The 22,126-nt window shown below is 41.7% G+C and overlaps 1 protein-coding gene across 6 annotated transcripts in view; it reads left to right on the top strand.

Annotated features, from left to right (window-relative positions):
* The window catches only part of COL19A1 (collagen type XIX alpha 1 chain), a 1,086,226-nt gene that overhangs the window by 56,441 nt on the left and 1,007,659 nt on the right, over nucleotides 1-22,126 (top strand). For 5 of the 6 annotated variants that reach the window (XM_068281448.1, XM_068281450.1, XM_068281452.1 and 2 more), the window contains exon 2: nucleotides 8,248-8,373. In XM_068281448.1, the coding sequence (XP_068137549.1) occupies nucleotides 8,286-8,373 (88 nt within the window). In that variant the 5' untranslated portion in view covers nucleotides 8,248-8,285. Of the gene's footprint in view, nucleotides 1-7,952; nucleotides 8,035-8,247; nucleotides 8,374-22,126 lie in introns of those variants that run through there. The other variant, XM_068281449.1, reaches the window with a different exon arrangement.

Here is a 22,126-nt window from a genome sequence, read left to right on the forward strand (position 1 = left end):
CCCTAATAAAAGAAACAGACAAGATAAGAAGGTTTTTATGGGAAATAGAAGTTGAAACGGATGTGTAGGTAGTAAACATTGTTTCTAAGGAGCTTCATATGTATATATAAAAGTTACTGTTATCCATCAAGGCAGGAACTCTTACAAGCTTGTTTGAGAATTGCCTTCAGTGGCATTCGGTGTTCAAAAGATGTAGGGAGTGTTATCAAGCCTTAAAGTTAGGTTTCCAGACAATTACTTAATTATTTTATCATTACACTTCAGAAATATTAAGCACACTTTATATTCAGCCAGACTGTTTAACCCAGTTCAATATATTAGAATTAATCATGAAAGAGAAATATCTTCATTTCTTTTGCCCTCTTTGGAGCCATTCTGACTTCATGTACTCATCCTTGTCCAACCAAGTCCCCTCCTCCCCTACAGACTATGCCTATCCTCTTTATTCCCTGTGCCTAACTTAGTGAGTCTGCTTCTGTCCACAGTCCCCAAGCTATGCTAACATTTTATTTCCAGTGACTTAATTGGTCCAATTACTTTTGATCACCTGAAATTAAGGGATTGTATTAAAAAGAATGCTATAGTTGCCTCACATTTTTATTCAATTGTTTTGTTTTCCCATTATTTAATGTTTTGCAAGCATTGATAATTCCCGTCTGTGTCTAACCTCCTGTAAATCCAGTACCTCCACCAAAGATAAAAGACTTGCTTTAGTCAACTAAGGCACGATGCAGACATATTTTACATTTAACCTCAAGCTCTGCACAAGCTTTTCCAAAAAGAGTCAAGTACTTGGGCAGGGAGCTGAGGATCACAAGAACTCCTGTACACAAGAGTATTATTAACATCTAATCAAGATTTGCATTGCAGTTTTAGAAACTCCTGATGGGTTGCAGACAGGACCATAATCACTGCTTATGCTAATAATAGCCTTTTAAAAGGCAGAAGGAAGAATGTGTCATTCTCATACACTCTTCATTATGAAAGCTTGATTTCACAAATTAAAAAAAAAATAAAAATCTTACACCATCTCCAAAACAGTCCATAAAAAATAAAAATAATCATACATTCCTTTCCCAGTTCTCAATGATTATTTCAACAGGTAACTGACAGGCAACTTACTGCGATGTCTGGGCCTTGAGCTCAAATCCACATCACTTCCTGTTGTCTTCTTTTGAAGGGCAGAAAATCTAAAAGTTCAGGTCAAAGCTTCAAAAGGCACAGCTGGGTACAAAGGCATTGACTTGAAATGCAGGGCCACAAGTCTTAAGGGGGTAGAGGGGAAAAAGGAAAACCTGCTTGAGGTCACCTTGGAGTCAGGTATAATGATTTTTTTTCCTGGATTGTTTACTGAGAGGTGGGTAGCTTTTATTCCTGTGCATTCCTGCTCTATAGCAAACTAGATAAATTTGAAGGTAATTTATTATACAAATACAAGTGTCTGAGAGTACAGAGAAAATAGCAACAAAAAGTATTAACTGAAAGCAGATTAACCTTTTCCTTAATAAGAGTTTTTCCGGTAAATAGCCAAGGTTCCTTTATCCAGCTCTTAACAAAGAATATTCAGAAAACTCAAGGTTATAACAGGTATTTTCTTTTACTAAAGTATAACAGGTATTTTCTTGACAAGCAGTGTAGTGATAATGGGATAATTGTGGCTGTAAGGATCCGCTCAGCTGGCTGCACAGGCAGACAGCTGTTTGACCATTCCTTATGTCTGAGGGATGCAGGTCTCTGGAAAGGAGACGTGGCTTCATCTTGCAACTTTCAGAGTTGCTTTGCTGAGGGATTTGCATACATGCAAATTGCCCAGCTGTCCCCTTTGAGGGCTGGCAGTAAAAGAAGCTATGTTTCCCAGAGTCCTTTGCTGGTCATTCCTTCTGGGTTTGTTGAAACACTCCTAGAGTGTCAGCCATGCTATATCTTGTCAAAGTTATCTTAGAGTAATTCCTGGGACAGCACTAGGCAGTTTCCCTAGTGCAGTTAGATTGTATATTTGTTTTGTCTGTCTGTTGCGATTGTCCTGTCCCAGCGGTGGTCGACAGGAAATCGTTCTGTTTGTCTGGGTTCTAACCGGAGCAGCGGTTGCTACCGGTAGTCCCTTCTGATCTGTCTTGCTTGGATCGCACTAGCCTCTAGCGGTAGTGGCAGTGGATCCTTCTGTTCTGTCTTGCCTGGATCGCACTAGCTTTATGCTAGTGCTGTGGATCCTTCTGTTCTTTCTTGCTTGGATCGCACTAGCCTCTAGCGGTAGTGGCAGTGGATCCTTCTGTTCTGTCTTGCCTGGATCGCACTAGCCTTGTGCTAGCGCTGTGGATCCTTCTGTTCTGTCTTGCTTGGATCGCACTAGCCTCTAGCGGTAGTGGCAGTGGATCCTTCTGTTCTGTCTTGTCTGGATCGCACTAGCCTTGCGCTAGCGCTGTGGATCCATCTGATCTTTTTTCTTGTTCCTGAGCTTAGATCTCACTCGCTCTGACGGAAAGAGCAGTGGGTCTTTCCTCTCGTATTCCTGTTTTCCGTTTGTTTGTCTTGTCTGATGCGAACGCTTGCTGTAGGCTCGGTGAGGTAACCGCTAAGCAAGCGCTTGCGTTCTTTGTTTCGTGTTTGTCTGTCGATGGTTAGTTAGGTGTGCTTGTCTCTGTTGTGCTTAACACGCAAGGACCGCGCTGTTAACGCGTTCGCTGTTGCGAATGAGTGCGGTGTTTGCGTTTAGTTAGTGTTTGTTATTTTCGTTACTTCTCATTGTCGTTTGCTGTGCCTTTGCTACTCTCGTGCCCTGTCTTGCTTCAGCCTTGTGTCACCTCTGGCAGTCGCCTCTCTCGCAATTGCGTTCCTACTTTTGTTTCTGCTGATGTGTGTTCACCGTCGCAGGGTCGCGACTAGATTGGTGAACACACATTCATCCTGTACCTGTGCTCTTTCTCTTTAAAGGACTTACGAGGTGACATATGACATGATGAGATAGACATGTGTATGTATAGTGCCAAGCGCACAAATAACTATGCTGTGTTCCTTTTTTTCTTTCTCTGCCTGAAAAAGTTAAAAATCAGGTATGAAAGTGACAGTTTCTGTCTGGGTCGGGACCGGGTCGGACTGGGTCAGACTATAGCATAACCCTCACTGATAAGTAATTACAGCCATAAAACATTTTTCTGTCAGTAAATGGCTTTTAAGAGCAGGAAAGAGATAAAAGGGGTTAATAAATGATAGATTTGAGCTCTGGCATACTGCAATGAATGTGTCATTGAGTAGAGACAATGAAACAGTAAAAACTTAAAAACTAGATTTAAATATAAAATAAAACTGTGGGATATGTAAAAAATACATTTTTAGGAGAAGTAGGATAGATATAATTGTTTTTCTCCGAAGTTTATTTTCACCTCGTAAGTCCTTTAAGGGCTGTTCAGCCCCGCATTGTCTTGATCTGTACAATCCCCATCTGGCATCTGTGGCTGTGCAGCGGTTGTACTCGTCTATACTCCACAGCGCCATCTGCCGGTGGGAATTGCCCTCTACTGGTGCTTGCACCAAAGCTGGGTTCCCCCCTTCATACGCTTGTGGAGGATTTCCGCCGTGTCAGCGCACGCCTTGTGCGCTGATCACGGAGATTATTCCGCAAACGTTACAGTGGCAATATTTGTGAACAATTAGTCTGGTTTATGTTTTTATTTTGTAAAGACTTAAAACTGTTCAATTGTAGTTTTAATATTGTACCTACATTAGTTTATAGAAACGTGTAATTATGGTATAACCTCTTTATATCAGTCTTCAGTCCCCCTTTTTATATATTCTTTGAGCTGGGAATTTTTTTCTTTTTTTAAATAGTCCCGAATAGTCCCCTAGAAGGTAGGCTGAGTGTTCGTTACCTTATTTTATAAACTTTAATTTTTGCGTGCTTTCTGCTGTATAGGGATTTTGCTCTTCTCAAGGACCACCTTGCTACTTATTTCTAAACTTTCAGTGGTTTTCACCTACAGGGGTTGGGACTAAATCCTTTGTGGGACAGTTCGGTTGGCCGAGTCCTGTTAGCTCCACTAGGGCAGAGTGATGCGTCTGTTGCTATGAACGGGGGAGGAGGACCAATGCGCAACACATGACTGAGTGGCTTCCAGTGGGAGGACTAATGTAGGGAACACACTTGTCCATCAGTTTCCTGCACACGATGTACAGTATGCTTGGATGTGGGAAATCGTGTGTGTTTTTTCCCAGAAGCTAATGTAATTGATAGAAAAAAATGCACGCAGTTCTGTACTGCTGTAAGTTCTTTTTTTGCATGTGAAAACTGCATTCAAGTGTGTAGCCCATTCATTAACATTGATTGTCAGCTTTCAACATGCAAACATGCACAAAAACCAGTGTGTTCCATGCCTAAGGAAGAGAACAATGTGCTCCGGGGTCACTGTTGGTTGAAGCTCCACCATTATGGATCTTTAAGTGAGTTTGGGGACACCTCCACACACACTCGATTCTCAGTCAAGGTTGCCACCTAGAGTTCCATCTAACATGTGTACGCATCTTTCCAATCCCTTTTCCATTTTCAGCACTCTGTACACTATATACTGTGGTGCTGATGAGAGTGCTGTAATCTACCACTGACTCTCTCCACCCTGCAATACCCCTTCCTCTAAAACTAGTTTATTTTTAATATTGTCTACCTATTTGTAGTCCTAGGGTGTGTACACTTGCACAGGTACTGTCTCCTACAGGAATCAGAACTTACAGAGACTCTGTAACAAAATGTTCATCCTTATTTCTTCTATCCTATAAGTTCCTATGCCCGTTCTAATGTGGTCTGTCTTACTGCAGCCTTTCCTACTTGCACAGTGGCTGTATTATCTCTGTTGTATAATCTAATCTTCTCTCCTCTGATGGGGTTGCCAGGCTCAGGCACTCAGGGTGGAATGTGCAGGGCTGCTTATGATTGGATAGAAGCTATACATACCCTCTCCAGGCCCCCTGCAAGCTCTGTATGACTCACACACTCTGCTTATCTGAGCCTGTCACAAGCTGGTTAGTTTGTTTGTAACCACTGCCTAAAACTGGCAATTACAAGCCAGGTTTGCAGCAGAGAGTAGCAGAAACAGCACAGAGGGGCCCAGGAGAACACAATGAATAGAATGGTATGCTTTTTATTGTAAGAATTTTAGAGTACAGATTCTCTTTAAAGAGACTCCGTAACAAAAATTGCATCCTGTTTTTTATCATCCTACAAGTTCCAAAAGCTATTCTAATGTGTTCTGGCTTACTGCAGCACTTTATACTATCACTGTCTCTGTAATAAATCAATGTATCTTTCCCCTGTCAGACTTGTCAGCCTGTGTCTGGAAGGCTGCCAAGTTCTTCAGTGTTGTGGTTCTGCTATGAACTCCCCCTTCCAGGCCCCTCTATGCACACTGCCTGTGTGTTATTCAGATTAGAGCAGCTTCTCTCTTATCTCTTATCTTTCACAAGCTGGATAAGTCGTCCTCTGAGCTGGCTGGGCTTTCACATACTGAGGAATTGCAGACAAGGGCAAAGCTGTTTGCAGGAAGAAACGAGCAGCCTTAAACTTCAGTGCATGAGAGATGCAGGGGGAAAGAAACACACAAATGATCTCTTGAGATTCAAAAGGAAGGGTGTATACAGCCTGCTTGTGTATGGATGTATTTTCTATGTGTGGACATACTGTACATCAACCTACTTCCTGTTTTGGTGGCCATTTTGTTTGTTTATAAACAAACTTTTTAAAACTGTTTTTAACCACTTTTAATGCGGCGAGGAGTGGCGAAATTGTGACAGAGGGTAATAGGAGATGTCCCCTAACGCACTGGTATGTTTACTTTTGTGCGATTTTAACAATACAGATTCTCTTTAAATCTCTTGGCCAACAATTCATGGAGAGTTTTTTACTGATGCCTTTCTTGCCTGTAGCTTAGCAGCACATGTTATTACTATGAAGGGATGGGACACACAATGGAGTGGGAAGGGTAAAGAGGAGAAAAGTGGCCTCAGCCTAGGCAATCTGGCAGTCTCTCAATGATCTTAACTGATCACTATCTAGCATGTGTACAAAGACTTAACCCTTTATCTATAGATGTTTGTCTTCATATCAGATCTGATTGAAGCTGCTGAACCTTTGACTTATATCTCCTGTGAGGGATCGGGACTCGATTCCCCTTGGGTGACATCGCTAGGCCGGCCAGTACAGACATGTCAGGGTGGCGTCACACGGCGGTCAGCAACAATGAATTTGGTTGGCGGTTGGATGAGTTGATCCGCCATGCAGATCGCTTGTGGGTTGGTAAAGAGGCTGAAAAGCAAATAACAGAGCAAATATAGAAAGGCTGAATAGCAAATATGAGATCACAGATAGGTAAGTAATGCTAACAATAGGCTGGAATGAGAGGCGTGTCCTTAAAACACATACAAAAAAGAAGTACATTTCTTCCAGAATAAAATGAGCCATACATTACTTTTCTCCTATGTTGCTGTCACTTACAGTTGGTAGTAGAAATCTGACATTACCGACATGTTTGGGGCTAGTCCATCTCTCCATAGGGGATTCTCAGCATGGCCTTTATTCTTTATAAAGACATTCTTTGAAAAAGATTTATACAAAGATGCTGGCCAACCTCCCTGCTCGCTGTACACTATTTTGGCAGTTGGACGGAGCAACTGCCATTCACTAAGTTTTTAAAAATAAAGAAAACCATGAGAACCCCCCATAAGAAGAAGGGCTAGTCCAAAATCTGTCGGTAATGACAGATTTCTACTTTTTATTGTAAGTGACAGGAACATAGGAGAAAAATCATTTATGGCTTATTTTACTCTGGGAGAAATGTACTTTTATTCGTATGTGTTTTAAATTTTAAGATTTTCGCGACAGTTCCTCTTTAAGGTCTATTTTCACTTCCGATTCGGTGGCAGCTAACGTTTTGCTGCGTAGCATGCAGGGCTTAGGAATCAGTTGCATAAATCTGCAGCATGCATTTCAGTGTGAATCTGGACGGCAAGCCATGTTACAGATAGGCAGCGTTTCCCTGTGCAGCTTGCATGCGGGAAAATGCTGTGAATCTGAAGCTAGTGAAAGTGTTCCCTCACCAGGGAAGCTAAATCTCAAATGGTTTATGACACTCTTGATAAGAGGATACTTTTGGGGTGATCCAGTATATATGTGCAATACGTTTAGTTGTTCAGGAATGTTGTTGGCAACATGAGATTATATGCATTACTTGTATTTACATTTTTTTAAAGCTGCATAAATTGATAATTTATGTTAAATTATAACTGGGTTATTTATTTTGAATACGCTATTTTCAAGTAATTGAGAGATAATTTGCTAAATTCATTTTTTATTTGTTTATTTATCCAAAAATATGCCTGTAAAAGGAAACATATATTTATATAATTTTACTACTGTTGCCTACACTGAAGAGGTTTGTGCTATATAAATAGTAAAAACATTATATATATGGATGCAGTTGAAGTGCAGACTTCTAGCTTTATTTCATGCTGATAATCTGACCCTGAACCCTTGTGCAGGTGCACAGACCTATACAGTGACATGGGGTTGTGTGTCAGACATGCACTTTCTGAATCTGCTGGGGAAAGGGAGGGGGCGGAGCTAGAGTGACATATGAGGTCACCGCTGTGCTGCCTACTGTACAAGCCTCCTCTCTGCTAAGGCAGTGGCTCATACAACTTTCCCCACCGCATCATATTATTCTCTAACTATTCCCCCCCCCCCCCCCATTTTCTTCCTCCTGCAGAGACACATTATTATTATTATTATTTAGTATTTATATAGCGCCAACATCCTCCACACTTAACTATCCCTCAGAGGGGGCTCACAGTCTACTCCCTACCATAGTCATATAATTATATTGTGGTTATAGTCTAGGGCCAATTTAGGGGGAAGCCAGTTAACTTATCTGTAAGCTTTTGGGATGTGGGAGGAATACAACGAGCCTGGCGAAAACCCCCGCAGACTCGGGGAGAACATACAAACTCCTTGCAGATAGTGACCTGGCTGGGATTCAAACCAAGCTCTGCAAGGTGAGAGCACTAACCACTATGCCACTGTGATGACCACTATGCCACCCCCGAATACAGCTCTACAGTAATTACAACTGTGTTTGCTCTTGCAGATGTTTGTGCTTTAGGGTGTTTTCTATGGAAATAATTGTTCAAACACCTTTCGGCTACACTTATGTTACAACACTTATCAGTTCTTTGCTAATCAAATCCTATTATCTTGTTTATGTGCAGAGTATTTTGGACGTGGGATTACATGATTCCTGTAAGAAATGAGGCCTGTTTTACTATGGATCATTTATGTCATCTTAAAAGTCCTCATCCCAGTTTCCTTTTCAATGGCGGTGAGCAATAAAACAGGTAAGCAATCCTTTATGTTGTGTTACCCAACGTATGACAAGCATTAAATGATATGGTTCATTCCAGTCATTGGTAAATTTGTTATTTCTGGGGACTTGCTTCCAGTAGCAGCTGTACTGCCTGTCTAACATAAGACGGAATCAGTTTACGCATTTTCTCTCTTGCAACACAATGCCCTTCCCTGTTTACTTAACTTTGAATGATGATGAAAATGATGGCCCTATTTCATTTTTAGAGACAGGGTTTTAGCATCCTTCTATTTTTCCTGGACAGTAAATCCCATATGTCTCTGTATGCCCTCAGCTCCGTTTTGTACATTAACGCAGAAAAACATGTTGATCTCTGCAGACAGTTCGCCATTCATTAGCTGATGGTTGCTAGGCAGTATTATAATGTGCTTCAGGGATGTTGAGATGTAGTTAATCTTTATTTTACCAAGGACACCTGTCAATAATCTTAATTGGTTATCAGATCAGTCCGCATGGCAAGCAGTCTTCTTTTTATGGAGTACACTTATGTTGTTGCACTTGTGTTTTCTTTATTATGTCAGTCTTTTGGGAGATTTATCAAAAGTGATGCCAAAATCAAGGCTTATCTAAAGCAAATCAAGCTGTTAGGTTTTTGTCAATGGACTTGACAAGGGCTGTTCTGTGCCTTTTCAGCCCCTATAGACAAACCAGGTTGTTGTCAGAGGGTTTGGGCCTGGAGCTCGGCTATAACTTTGTGGATGTCTGTATCCATGGTTTTTATTTGGCACCTGGAATGAGGAAGATAAAAAGCGATTATTAGAGTTAGGCATTGTTTAGATGGATTAGTGTTAGGGGACACAGTGAGAGTTCATTTCTACAGTAAGGTTTAGGAAGTCAAGTTTAGGCATTAGGAAGGCATTAATGTTTGGGGGAAGGCTAGGGTTAGGCATCAGGAAAGTTTTGAGGAAGGCTAGGGTTAGGCATCAGGAATGTTTTGAGGAAGGCTAGGGTTAGGCATCAGGAATGTTTTGAGGAAGGCTAGGGTTAGGCATCAGGAATGTTTTGAGGAAGGCTAGGGTTAGGCATCAGCATTGGGTCAATGCTAGATGGATGGTTAAGGAAAGGTACCAGAAAGCAGTTAATGTTAGGGTGGAGACACCAGCCAGTTTTACATTGGGTTTGGAAGAGGCTCATTTTGGCATTATGAAAAGTATTTTCAATATGAGAATCGGTTAGGATTAGGCTATTGATGGGGGAGACTGATTATAACAATACTGAAGACAGCATCACAAGCCTCTGCTACAGCTCTGCACAAAAACAGCTTTTATTTTGATGTAGTGCTGCTTCTGAGCATAGGAAAGTGGCTTACAAATTGTATGTCTTTGGTAGCTCTGACACACACTACTTACACCTTTTTTGAACTTTGTGCTGTGTGAAGTACTTAATAAATCTCCTTTTGCCTTGGAAACAGTTATAACAGCAACTTTCCTACAATGTAATGACTGGGTTGCTTTTAAATACTGGCTATTTTTCTGTTGTTCTTTGCTAAAAGATTTAGGGGTAGGTGTAAGGCTACCCCTCTGCATCATGCTTTCAATGCTTTCCATCCGTAAGATGTTTGCCATATATATTATATAGTGTACATATATGCCATACAAATATGGATTTAATTGTTTCTCTGTGAATGATTTGAAGTCCTCAGAGATACGTATACCTGAAGCTTGCTTTATAAACCTTTGTTTTTAGAAGTAGTAACTGCATTCTGCAATATGTTATGCCCATGCTGATATAGCGCAACTGCTTTGTAGTGTCAGATTTGTATGTACGTTATTAATTTATGTTGCTAGTGGAAAGGTCAGCGTAGCTGTGCCCGATGGTATTCATACGCCAGGAGCAGATGGGATTTTAGTTTTCTTTTGCTGCCTGAGGTAAGTTTATAAAAGAGCACACGCCACTAAGGTTCAATAAGAAAGATTTAACACCACCACCACACTGGGTGCCTTAGTGAGTTCAGGGCCCTACCAGTGGTACGTGTAAATGTCAAACACAAAGCTAAAGGTATTGATCAGTTTGATGCAAAATAAAATTCTCCACATCTGTAGCATTAACAATGGCAAAAAACACAAAGTTTAACAATATAAATCACATTTGAAGTAGTAGATGAAGAGTGTATATACACAGCCGTGCAAGTATGGATGGCTAATGTACAACCCTCAAGGGAGCTTGTCCACTTCCATACATTCACCTTGCTTCTTATTAAAGGACAACTAAAGTGAGAAGAATATGGAGGCTGCCATATTTATTTACTTTTAACAGGCCCGGATTTACCTCACAGGAACCTATAGGCACAGATGTGCATGCATGTGAATACAGTGTGTGTAAACAATATGAGTGTTTGTGCTGGGAGAGGATCAACTAGCAATGTGTGTACACTGTATATTTCTAGTGTCTCCTTAACATACCACTTCTTATACCTGGGTACCCGTACCCGTACTTTCCTGACAATTTTGACACTTCATATGTGTTGCTGTTGAAACAGCAATATATTTTTCATTACGTATAATATCCAAGTTTTCTTCCTTCCTAGTTTTCAGATGAGTCAAAATTTGTATACAATGTAATCATTGGCCCTTTCGGATTAAAATGATACCACATATGGCTTATATCTCTACTAGCTGGGCATATGGTGGACCATTATCCCCAGCCAGCGAGTCTGTAGTGATTGGATGCGATTGCTACGACGGCAGTTCAGGGGCCCCAGTACTGTACAGATGCATCACTAGCCGATGGCAGAGCAATGCATCTGTAGAACATTAGGGCCCCAAACTGTTGCCCTAGAGATTTCATATGATTGTTATAGGTGGCAGTCATTAAATGTAGGTATTACAGGGGGTTAATAGGCCAGGTAGGGGTTAAAACTTAAGGCTAAGTTCACATTGGGACAGTCAATGAAAAGTATGCTTCACTGTTAACATGTGCGTTTAATGGTGACGCACTTCATGCATGTCGTGTTACTTTTGCATTGTAATGCAACATTCCATGTTACAATGCGGCTGTTGCGTTGTACCACAATGCACCATTGTGAGTATAGTCTGACAAATATAAAAGTTAATTTTTTTTTGGGGACCTTGCCACTTAAACATTTTTTTTTAACTTGTAAAACTTTTTTCTTCAACCTAACTTTGTGTGAAAGATTGCTGCTATAGCAGCAATGCACTCTGAACGTGCACGCACACGTGAACTCTTAAACCAGGATGTAGATTCTATGTCAAGGAACACAGCAGGGGACTTTTTTGTGGTATAGAATCTACGCCCTGGAATGTGGACTGGTCAAGCTAAGTACATACATGAGATAATTGTCGCTCGGCAGGGATCAGGAGATGATCCCTTAAGCAACAATTTTGGGTCTGATGCTGTACAGACACATCCCTAGCCTTCAGGCTAGGGATGCATTCTTGCTGCTATGGAGGAGGGTAAAAGGACCATGATCATTGTACGGCAGAGTGGCTTTTTCAGGGGAAATGACAAAAATAATGCAATTGGGGCTGCTTTGGCATCGGAGGTTGTGCAATGTCACTGTACGAACTAGATGAGTTAACAATCATTGGTCAAAGATTTTTATCTACCTTTTAGGTACCCTAAAAGTGTGTCTCCAGCTTCCCAGTGCCACATACAGTGTATCCATAGTATTCCCGCGCCAACCCCACATGGTGTAGTCCAGCATTAAAATGTCACTCTCATGTCCCCTGTAGTATATACCAGATTGTCCCTATAATGTATCATACCTTTCCAGTGTCCATTCTAGACTGTAGTGTATCTGCAACTAAGCTGTCCAGTAATGCATTCCAGCTTTCTAGTGTCCTCTACGTTATTGTTCCCTCTCGTCACTTTTACTTCTTCTTACCTTCTTACTAGAGTATGTATATGTGTGTGTGTGTGTGTGTGTGTGTGTGTGTGCGTGCGTGTGTGTGCGTGTGTGTGCGTGTGTGTGCGTGTGGTGCTGGTGGGAGGAGAGAAGTTGTCTCTTGAACCAAACAGATCAGCTATGGCCCAGCCTAGTGAGCTTAGTGATTGTCTTTCATCTGTCTGAATGCCAAGGAGAGGGGCAGCCTCAATGTTAAGGTAGCCAAACATCTAGTGATTCTGATTTAATCGACAAAGCAATCGACTTTGTTGAGGAATCGACTTCAGTATGGTTAATCGAAAGTCGATCGACTGGTGGCCCACACACTACAGTCAATATCCTACACGATTCAGCTTTACTAATTGATCTGTGCGATGTTGTGTCTTCATGGTCTGAATACAAAAATCGATTCAGCATTGATCTAATGGCATACGAACAGTAGCCGATGCCTGTGCAATCGATCGATATCTTGCATCCTGCTCTATCGACTAAGCTGGTTGATTTGACATGATATCAGCCACTTTTCTTCGGTTTGGGATACTGGAACACACTTGTACAGCTAAATCGCTAGATGTATGGCCATCTTTACAGAAATCATAAAAAAATCTCTGACACAATATTTTTTAAAAACAAAACACGGAATCCTTTTCAGTAGGTTAGTTTAGAAACAGTTGCTAGAAAATCCAGGAAGCACAAGTTTGGGGTGCAATACAGGGCGATTGTTTGTTTTGGTATTTTTGGTAGCAAGATGTGTGACTATGTAGCAATCTAGAAATAACTTATCAGGTGTGGGTAGTAGGCATTTTAGTATAGCTAGCTCAGACTTGCTGGTGGCATTTTTGGCAGTTTGATTTATAGCACATGGGGCTCTACTCACAATGGAATGGTCGGTAAAATCTTTTTGGTCGGTAAAATACCTCATTCAGTATTTTACACTTTTTTTTTTCCAAATTCACTAAAGTTTTCAATCATGAGGCAGAAGTTTACTAAAACAAACAAAAATTTACCAAACAAACATGCCTCAATTCACTAAGCCCTGCTCAGTAAGTGTCACTTACCAGCTGTGTAGCAGGTCAGTGGACAGGCAGGGAGCTGTGTGTGTGACTCTGAGGTTTTCTAGCCAATGCAGCCTGTCATCCCTTTAGATGTGCTGCATCCACCAGGGGGAGCTCTTCTGTATGCTAGAATACAGATTTACACATCTAAAGGGATGCAGGAAAGCTCTCAGAATTGTCAGCATCCTCTGCTTTGTTACAGTGAATGACCAACCCGATACCCCATCGCATCAAATCAGAGTGAGAAGCAGGCTGTGTGGCTCTCCCTATTGGCTACCTGGCTCTCCCCAAAGGCTGTCTGTCAAACAGAGACAGCATGGGGAGGGCCAGTTATCGGCTGCTGCAAGCTGGAGAAAATTACTGAACGCTTTTGGCCGGTAAATTAAATGAGGATAACTTTGTGAATTTACATTTCTTGACATTTACTGAGGTAATTACTGCACAAGTCGGTAATTTACCTCACTAGTTGGGAACTCTGATTTTCTGTGCGGAGGTTTAGTGAATTGTAATTTGGGAAGGTGATCGGTAAAATCTGCTGTTTTCAGCATTACCGAATGCGGTATTGCTTTGTGAATAGAGCCCATTGTCCGATATGTCTCAATACACCCAGTTAAAGGACCACCATTGCCTAAAAAATATAAAATTTAAAATACATGAAAACAAGTAAGTACATTTCTCCAAGAGTAAAAAATGTGTTTAAATTACTTTTAACCTATGTTGCTGTCACTTACAGTACGTAATAGCACTTTGACAACAGACAGGTTTTTGACTAGCCCATCTCATTGGGAATTCTCAGGGCTTTCTTTATTTTCGAAAGCACTTAGTGAACGGCAGTTGCTCAGTCCAACTGCCAGAATATTGTGCAAACGGGAAATGAAGCTTGAGGGGCCCATATGCAAGTCATCTTTTCTCCTGCGTTTTCTCCTAGGTGATACTCTCATATCTTGTCATAAAATGCCATTTAATCCACCAACAATCAAGAAAATACTCAAAATTATTTTGACTGCACTGTGTCCCCTTCTTTTTATCCTTTTTGAGTTGCTGAGTGCTGAAAAGTTATTTTAAAAAGAACTTGAGAAAATGATCTTTTAGGAGAAAACCCATCAGAAAAAAGTGAATTGCACAAGGGCCCATATTTATTTATTTATTATTTATTTAAAGTATTTATATAGCGCCAACATATTACGCAGCGCTGTACAGAGTATATTGCCTTATCACTAACTGTCCCTCAGAGGGGCTCACAATTTAGTCCCTACCATAGTCTTATGTCTATGTATGGTGTAGTGAATGTATCGTAGTCTAGGGTCAATTTTAGGGGGGAGCCAATTAACTTATCTGTATGTTTTTGGGATGTGGGAGGAAACCAGAGTGCCCAGAGGAAACCCGCGCAGACACTAGGAGAACATACAAACTCCTTGCAGATGTCGACCTGGCTGGGATTCGAACCGGGGACAGCGCTGCAAGGTGAGATCGGTAATCACTACGCACCGTGCTGCCATATCTTCTGTACCCCACTATCGTCAGTTAGGTTAAAGCGGAATATAACCCAGCATTTCAACTTTGCCCTAAAACATTATTTACAGCATATTATATGCAACCAGCATTTTTTTTTACTAGACCAGCATTGGAAGGGTTACACACAGAGCTTTAAAGTTCCATGGAGAGAAATGCCGACGCATCCGAAGTTTAGATAGATACATTTAAGTAAACACAATGTAACAAGTGGTGAATTTGACACACTCTCTGTGTGTAACATTCCTCACTTGTTACATTGTGTTTACTTAAATGTATCTATCTAAACTTCGGATGCGTCTACATTTCTCTCCATGGAACTTTAAAGCTCTGTGTGTAACCCTTCCAATGCTGGTCTAGTAAAAAAAAAAAATGCTGGTTGCATATAATATGCTGTAAATAATGTTTTAGAGCAAAGTTGAAATGCAGGGTTATATTCCGCTTTAAACAAAAAAAGAGTTTCAGTAAGCTTTTTGAAATACCCACTAACAGAAATAGAAGAAAAAAAATGTTTACCATGCCTTGGCTTATACTTCAAGCTATGATTTTTCCCCTCAACAGCTGCAAATAAACAAATCCAAAACATGCTGCTGTGGACATATCTCAAGTAGTAACAATATTAAAATGAAATGAATAACTATATTATGTTGGTGTGATGATTTGCTCAGCTGCCTGTGCAGGCAGCCAGCCTTTTGACCATTGTGTAGGTTTGCATGCTGCAGGACTCTGGAAAGAAGACCTTCTGTCAGTTTTGCAGCTTGTGCTTGCAGAGGAATTTGCATACGTTGTCATGCAAATTGCCTGGCCACATTCATTGGAGGCGTGTACTATAAGTACTATGTCTTTCCCACAATGCTTCGCTGTTCATAAGGATTTCGTCCTATGTAACACTCCTGGTGGGGTGTCAGCCTTGCTCTCTGTTTGAATATCAGCTTAGAGTAATTCCTAAATCTGCGCTAGGCAGATTTCCCTAGTGCTGTTAGGACTGTATTATCTGTATTGCCTGTTCTGTCTTGACTTGCCTGTTGCCATTGTCCTGCCCCAATGGTGGTTGACAGGATATGGTTCTGATCTCTGTTCTTGGAGTATAGCTGGTGCAGCGGTTGCTACCAGCTATCTCTTCTGTTCTGTCTCCTGGGATCGCACTAGCTACTTTTTGCTAGCGCTGGGGATCATTCTGTTCTGTCTCCTGGGATCGCACTAGCTACTTTTCGCTAGCGCTGGGGATCCTTCTGTTCTGTCTTCTGGGATCGCGCTAGCCACTTTTCGCTAGCGCTGGGGATCCTTCTGTTCTGCTACTCTGTACTTGGATCGCGCTAGCCACTTTTCGCTAGTGCTGTGGATCCTATCTCTCGCTTGTCCCTGTTTTCATGTGTCTGTCTGCTACGCTTGCTGGAAGCTCGGTGAGGTAACCGTTAAGCAAGCGCTCGCGTCCTCTGTTTCATGTTTGTCTGTTAATGGTTAGTTAGGCGTGCTTGTCTCTATTGTGCTTATCACGTGGAGACCGCGCATAACCGCGTGCAGTGTTGCGAATGAGTGCGGTGTTCGCGGTTAGCTAGCATTTGTTATTTTCCGTATCTCCTTATTGTATTATTTGCTGTGCCTTTGCTACCCTCGTATTCTATTCTGATCTGCCTTGTGTCACGTCTGGCGATCGCACCTCTCGCGATCACGTTCCTATTTCATATCTGCTGTTGTGTGTGTGCGCGGTCGCTGGGTGGCGACTGGATTGGCGCACACACATACAACCTGTCCCTTTGCTCATCTCATTCGCAATCGCCTCTCTTGCGATTGCGTTCTGCGCTTCGTACAATTCCTGTCTGGCATTTGTGGAGGTACAGAGGATTGGTTCCTCTGCACTCCCCAGCGCCATCTGCCGACAGGAATTTTCCCTCTACGGGTGCGTACCACCTTTTGCTGGGTGCCTGCAAAATTACACGCTTGTGGAGGATTTCCGCCGTGTCAGCGCACACGTTGTGCGCTGATCACGGAGAAAGTTCCACATTCGTTACAGTTGGAATGTGTTCTAAAATGTCAAAATGACCATCTATTCTGCTTGTCTAACCTATCAGTGAATTCATGTCCATTTTAAACATTTTTCTCTTTTTATGTGACTAATAAGCTGGTGTGCCATGATGGATTAACATTGAAGATGTCTGTGGATAACAAGCTGAATATGAATGAACTGTGCCAAGCAGCTGCTGTTATGGCTGCTCTAGAGCTATGATGTAATAAACAACTAAAAGACTGCAGGGAGTAAAATCACTGCATACTGCTTTAGTGCTATTGCCTATTAAGATAGCAGGATTATAAAAAAGTATTACTGTATAAATGTATAGAAAATTATTATTTATGTGAGTGCCAAAAAAACACACAAATAATATTGTCTGGGAAATTCAAGCAACTGTCGAAGGATCAGTGAACTTGTTCACTGAAGTGCACTAAAGACGTTGCCCAGCCTGGAATCAAATAATCTATTTGTAAGCCCCTACCGCCAAGCTCGTCTTTCCTCTCTTCCACACTGTCTGCTCTGCTATTTCAGCAAAACTTGACCTCTAAGATCCTGGTCATAGGAAGGCAGGTTGCACAAGGGTGTGAGGTTCTGTCAGGATAACTAAAGAGAATAATGACCAACACAACCCCACTGTCTGTATTCTGCTTCCTTCTATACATCCCCTTTTGGGTTAGATTGGCCTGTATAGGACTGAAAGAAGATAATTGATCTCATACGTAGTAGCTTGCATGGAACTTATTTCAACAAACCGTAACTAAAAAAAAAAAAAAGCATATAAGGTTTGCACCTTAAACTAGCACAATAAATTACTGGCTCAAACATCAACTTACCCCTTAGCCACTCTTTTAACAAGGAGTATCTGTAATTCTCATTGCAACTTGCATACTTCTTTGCTGTGTCCAGATATGCATTGGAAACAGTATGAGTTAGTTGGTGACTACAGCTAGCCAAACACTGGTCAAGTATGGCCTGATATTCCAAACCAATTCGCATATAGATTGGTATTTGATTAGATCATTGATTCCTAGCTCACACTGCAAACTTAATTTTGATCGATTCTGGCAGAAATCTATCATCCATCCATTGAACCACATTGTTGTACTTGATGCAGTACAACACTGTGGGCCATCAATTCCCCTACCACTTCTGCCCCTTCCTCCCCTACAGACTTTCCAACATGGTAGTGCAGATGTTTTCTTGCAACCTGCCCAAAACTGATCAAGGGTCAATCGGCTGTATATGCAGCGTTTACAATTTTGTCTCAGTCCAAAATGTAAAGTGTGTATAAAAGTCGCCCTGCTGTTGCTGGCCTCTTCCTCAGTGATCTATGGGGACAGGTTACCTCACCCAATGTCTTTTTGTCTCCACAAAGGAAGTTCTCTCTCTGATGTGCTGCTCCTGTATCTGCTCCCTTCTCCCTCCTTTGGTCAGAATACAGTGCCTGCTCAGGGGCCAATCGGCTTGTTGGTAAAGCATTCATGCTATAAGTGCCATTTGAAACAATAAGTAGAGATAATTTTGAGCAATGATTTTGGAAAAGTTGACATACTGTAATTTAGTGTTGGAGAGTAGACTTCAAGCATGGTCAGCATGGAGAATAAGTACATATCTGTGGCAATGTCCATTCGTAAGTCATGGACTCTGAGTTTTCTGAGGAAACTGCAGCCTATAGTTTCTAAACAGTTTGTTACTGGAAATAACTGCTGATGTATGGGTTCCTGACTAGCTACTTGAAAAGTGGTTCACGAGGTCTTGGACTGACTTATGGTTCATGATGTCTTCGACTGACTCATGTCACATGCATCAGACCTCGTATACAGAGCTCTGCTGCTCAATGCGTACACAGAACACATTTGTGCCTAGAGTTTGACTTTAATCCTAAACAGATTGCATTTTTATGATCATCTTTTACTTATAAAGTACCAGCATATTGCACAGCTGTAGGCTGTAGATTACAAATGCAAAACAGGCAATCATAAACGCATGACACACAAGGGTAAAAGGAACCCTACCTAACAATATTTATAATCTAAGTGGTCATATACTGTATGTATGCGCGTCTTCTTTCAATTACCTTTTCTAGCACTTTGATTTTAAAGAGGAACTCTACTTTATGAGATTATTATACATACTATTACACATAACATTCTGGAGTATCATTGTCTAGGGAAAACTGCAGCTAGGTCAATTATAGTTAAACCAGGATATACCAGGAAACTGGAAAAATATTAAAGAAGAAAAGCAGTAGTCAATAGTGTGAACTGTTAGACAACACCGCATGAATGCCTGTATCCTGTGACCTGGGAGAAAGAGCGTGACCATGTACATGCCTTCAGGTCACAGGGTACAGTGGGGCAATGGAGAGAAGACATAGGAGGCACGTGTCAGCAGACAGGTGAGTGGGAGCTCTGTTGCAACACCACAGGCCCCGCGGAAACACATTTTACATGGTAGGAAACTAGCCAGGGGTCCATTTGCTGTCCGATAACTGAACACCACTGCTGCCACATACCCAACTGCCCCTTTTCGAGCAAGATCTTCCCAGAATTCCAGATAGTAGATTTGATCGATTTTGAACAGAGATTGATTGAATTTACGATAGGTTGGCCACCTGTCAGCTTCAATTACTGGCAAATTTCTCTATAATTAAATCTGCCAGAGGTCAATGCCTTAAATCAAGTACTGTATGGGCACCTTTAGGCCATACTTGCATGGATGAAAAACTGATCTGTGTGTTTCAAAAGGCTTCAGTTTTCCATCCATAACTTTCTGTTGTGTTAGCATGTGGCCGATGCGATGGACGCATTGATCCGGAAAAACAAAAAACACAGCAGACTCCAATTAATGCGGAACTATAAATAATAAATAACTGGCTGAACAGATCGGTGCGAATGGAGGAATGTTAACGAATCCTATTGTTTAACATAGAATCTATTCACCTCTGTTAGGGTCTGTTCCGTTACAGTCCTCTAAACGGACCTTCTGTACTCCAATGTGAGTGGTGGAAGAGGAGAGAACATACAGATCTAGGTGGCAGCTAAATGGGGGAACAACAGACCCCTGCTAAGATCTATCATTATTTCATGGCTTGTTGATTTACTGATACTAGCAAAAGTGAGAAAGTGCAACCAAAACATTTTCCCCACCCCTCACATTGACAAAATGCAGCACAGTAATCAGGTAAGATTGAACTGTGGCTGTGATGTCACAGGAAACTGATTTTGATTCACTGCAAAAACCCCTGTGCAAACAGAACAAGAACCAATGCAAAAATTATCAGATTCCAGAGTGAGTTGATGTGCGTTTTGCCTTATGCAAAACACGTGATTCAAACCAGCGTGCTCACAGTCCAGGGAAAATAGACTGCCCCACCATTATTTTCAGTTGGAACTTTCAGGAACCTAAAGAGAACCTGAACTGAAAATAAGAAGTCAAAATAACCATGCACAGGTCATACCCCCTTTGTAGTCTACTCCTCAATCTCTTTCTACTCTCCTGCATCCCATTTGTCCACTGTGATCAATGGAATTCTCTGTCCTCCATTTTAAAAATGGCCATTACCCCATAACAGCTTCCTGGTCAGCACACTGTTAAACTGTAATTTCACCCACTTGAGCCATAGGGAAAAATGGACTTTAGCTTGCACATTCAGTTTTAACTGACAGCTGCTGATATATAACTGACAGCAACTGGTATATTTCAGTTCTGACAAAATATTGTCAGAATCACTGTAAGTAGAAAATGGTGAGCCTCTGAGAGGAACTGATGGTGAGGTTAGTATATAATATTCATTTGCAGCTGCGTCTAGTTTATTTTAAATAATTTTACTTGCTTCAGGTTCCCTTTAACACCTGATATTACAGAGAGATATGTGATTAGCATATCAATTAGTTCATTTTTCTGCCTAAACTTAGTACACTATATTGTACAATCAGACTGTTGCTTGCTTGTCCAGTTTTAGATTTGCAAGAACAGTCAGCAATAGAATTTACAAAGCATGATATACACTGCAGATAGACATCCATTCTTTTAGTATGGAAATGCTAGTCAAATATTTGTACCTCTTTTCTTTACTGCATAACTCACAACTGTCCCTCTTGTGGAAGAAAGAAACCTATTTTAGTAACAAATTTTCCTGTCCCTCTTCCCTTCACTAATAGTGATTACAGATGGCTCGAACCTCCGATTTTAGGTTAGCGAACATCGACCGCGAACCTCCGCAAAAAGTTTGGTTCGCACAAACTTTTCGAACCGAAATAGACTTCAATGGGGAGGTGAACTTTGAAAACTGGAAACATTTATGCTGGACACAAAAGTGATGGAAAAGATGTTTCAAGGGGTCTAACATCTGAGTTTTTGCATGGATGAGTGGGATAGACGCCAAAAGTCCCGGGAAAAAATCTGTATTTGACGCACAGCAGCGTTTTAAGGGCGGAAATCACATTGCATGCTAAATTGGAGGCCTAAAGTGCTTTAAAACATCTATACATGTGTATAGATCAATCAGATAGTGTAATTAGTGTACTGCTTCACACTGACAGACCAAACTAACCCACCGCACATAGCTGTTTGTGTAGTGACGGCCATGCTGGACTGGTGTGCACCATGACTAGAGTGCAGGTGATGGCGGCTTTCAATCCCATATGGTCGCCGGGCTGAGGTAGCTCAATGATAGAACAGTGACTGTCCAGCTGATCGAATTTGGTCTGTCCACAATGAAGCAACAACCTTATTATCTTGGGTGTGACCCCCCAAGACACTCATATAGCCGTCGGTCATTGCTTCATTGTGATACGTAAGCCCCTTCACTGCGGCAAGGTAACGATCACGAAGGGGAATTCAAAAATTTAGGAATTCACCTGGAGTCCTGGACCCTGTTGGTGGTGGCGGAGAAGGCAGTCAAGTGGCCTGCAGGCAGAGATGCTGTGTTGGGAGGGACTTAGTCATGGGGCAGGCAGTCACACGGCGTGCAGGCAGAGATGCTGTGTGTGGGGACTGACTTAGTCTTCGGACGGGAAGTAGCCCCCCGGGATCCATGCCTCATCTATTTTGATAAAGGTGAGGTACTGAGCACTTTTGTGATCTAGGTGACTTCTCTTCTCAGTGACAATGCCTCCAGCTGCACTGAAGGTCCTTTCTGACAGGACGCTTGAGGCAGGGCAAGACAGAAGTTGGATGGCAAATTGTGACAGCTCTGGCCACAGGTCAATCCTGCGCACCCAGTAGTGCAGGGGTTCATCGCTGCTCAGAGTGTCTACATCCAGACTTAAGGCCAGGTAGTCGGCTACCTGCCAGTCGA

Source organism: Hyperolius riggenbachi, chromosome 4 (genome assembly GCF_040937935.1).
Source record: "Hyperolius riggenbachi isolate aHypRig1 chromosome 4, aHypRig1.pri, whole genome shotgun sequence".
NCBI lineage: Eukaryota > Metazoa > Chordata > Amphibia > Anura > Hyperoliidae > Hyperolius > Hyperolius riggenbachi.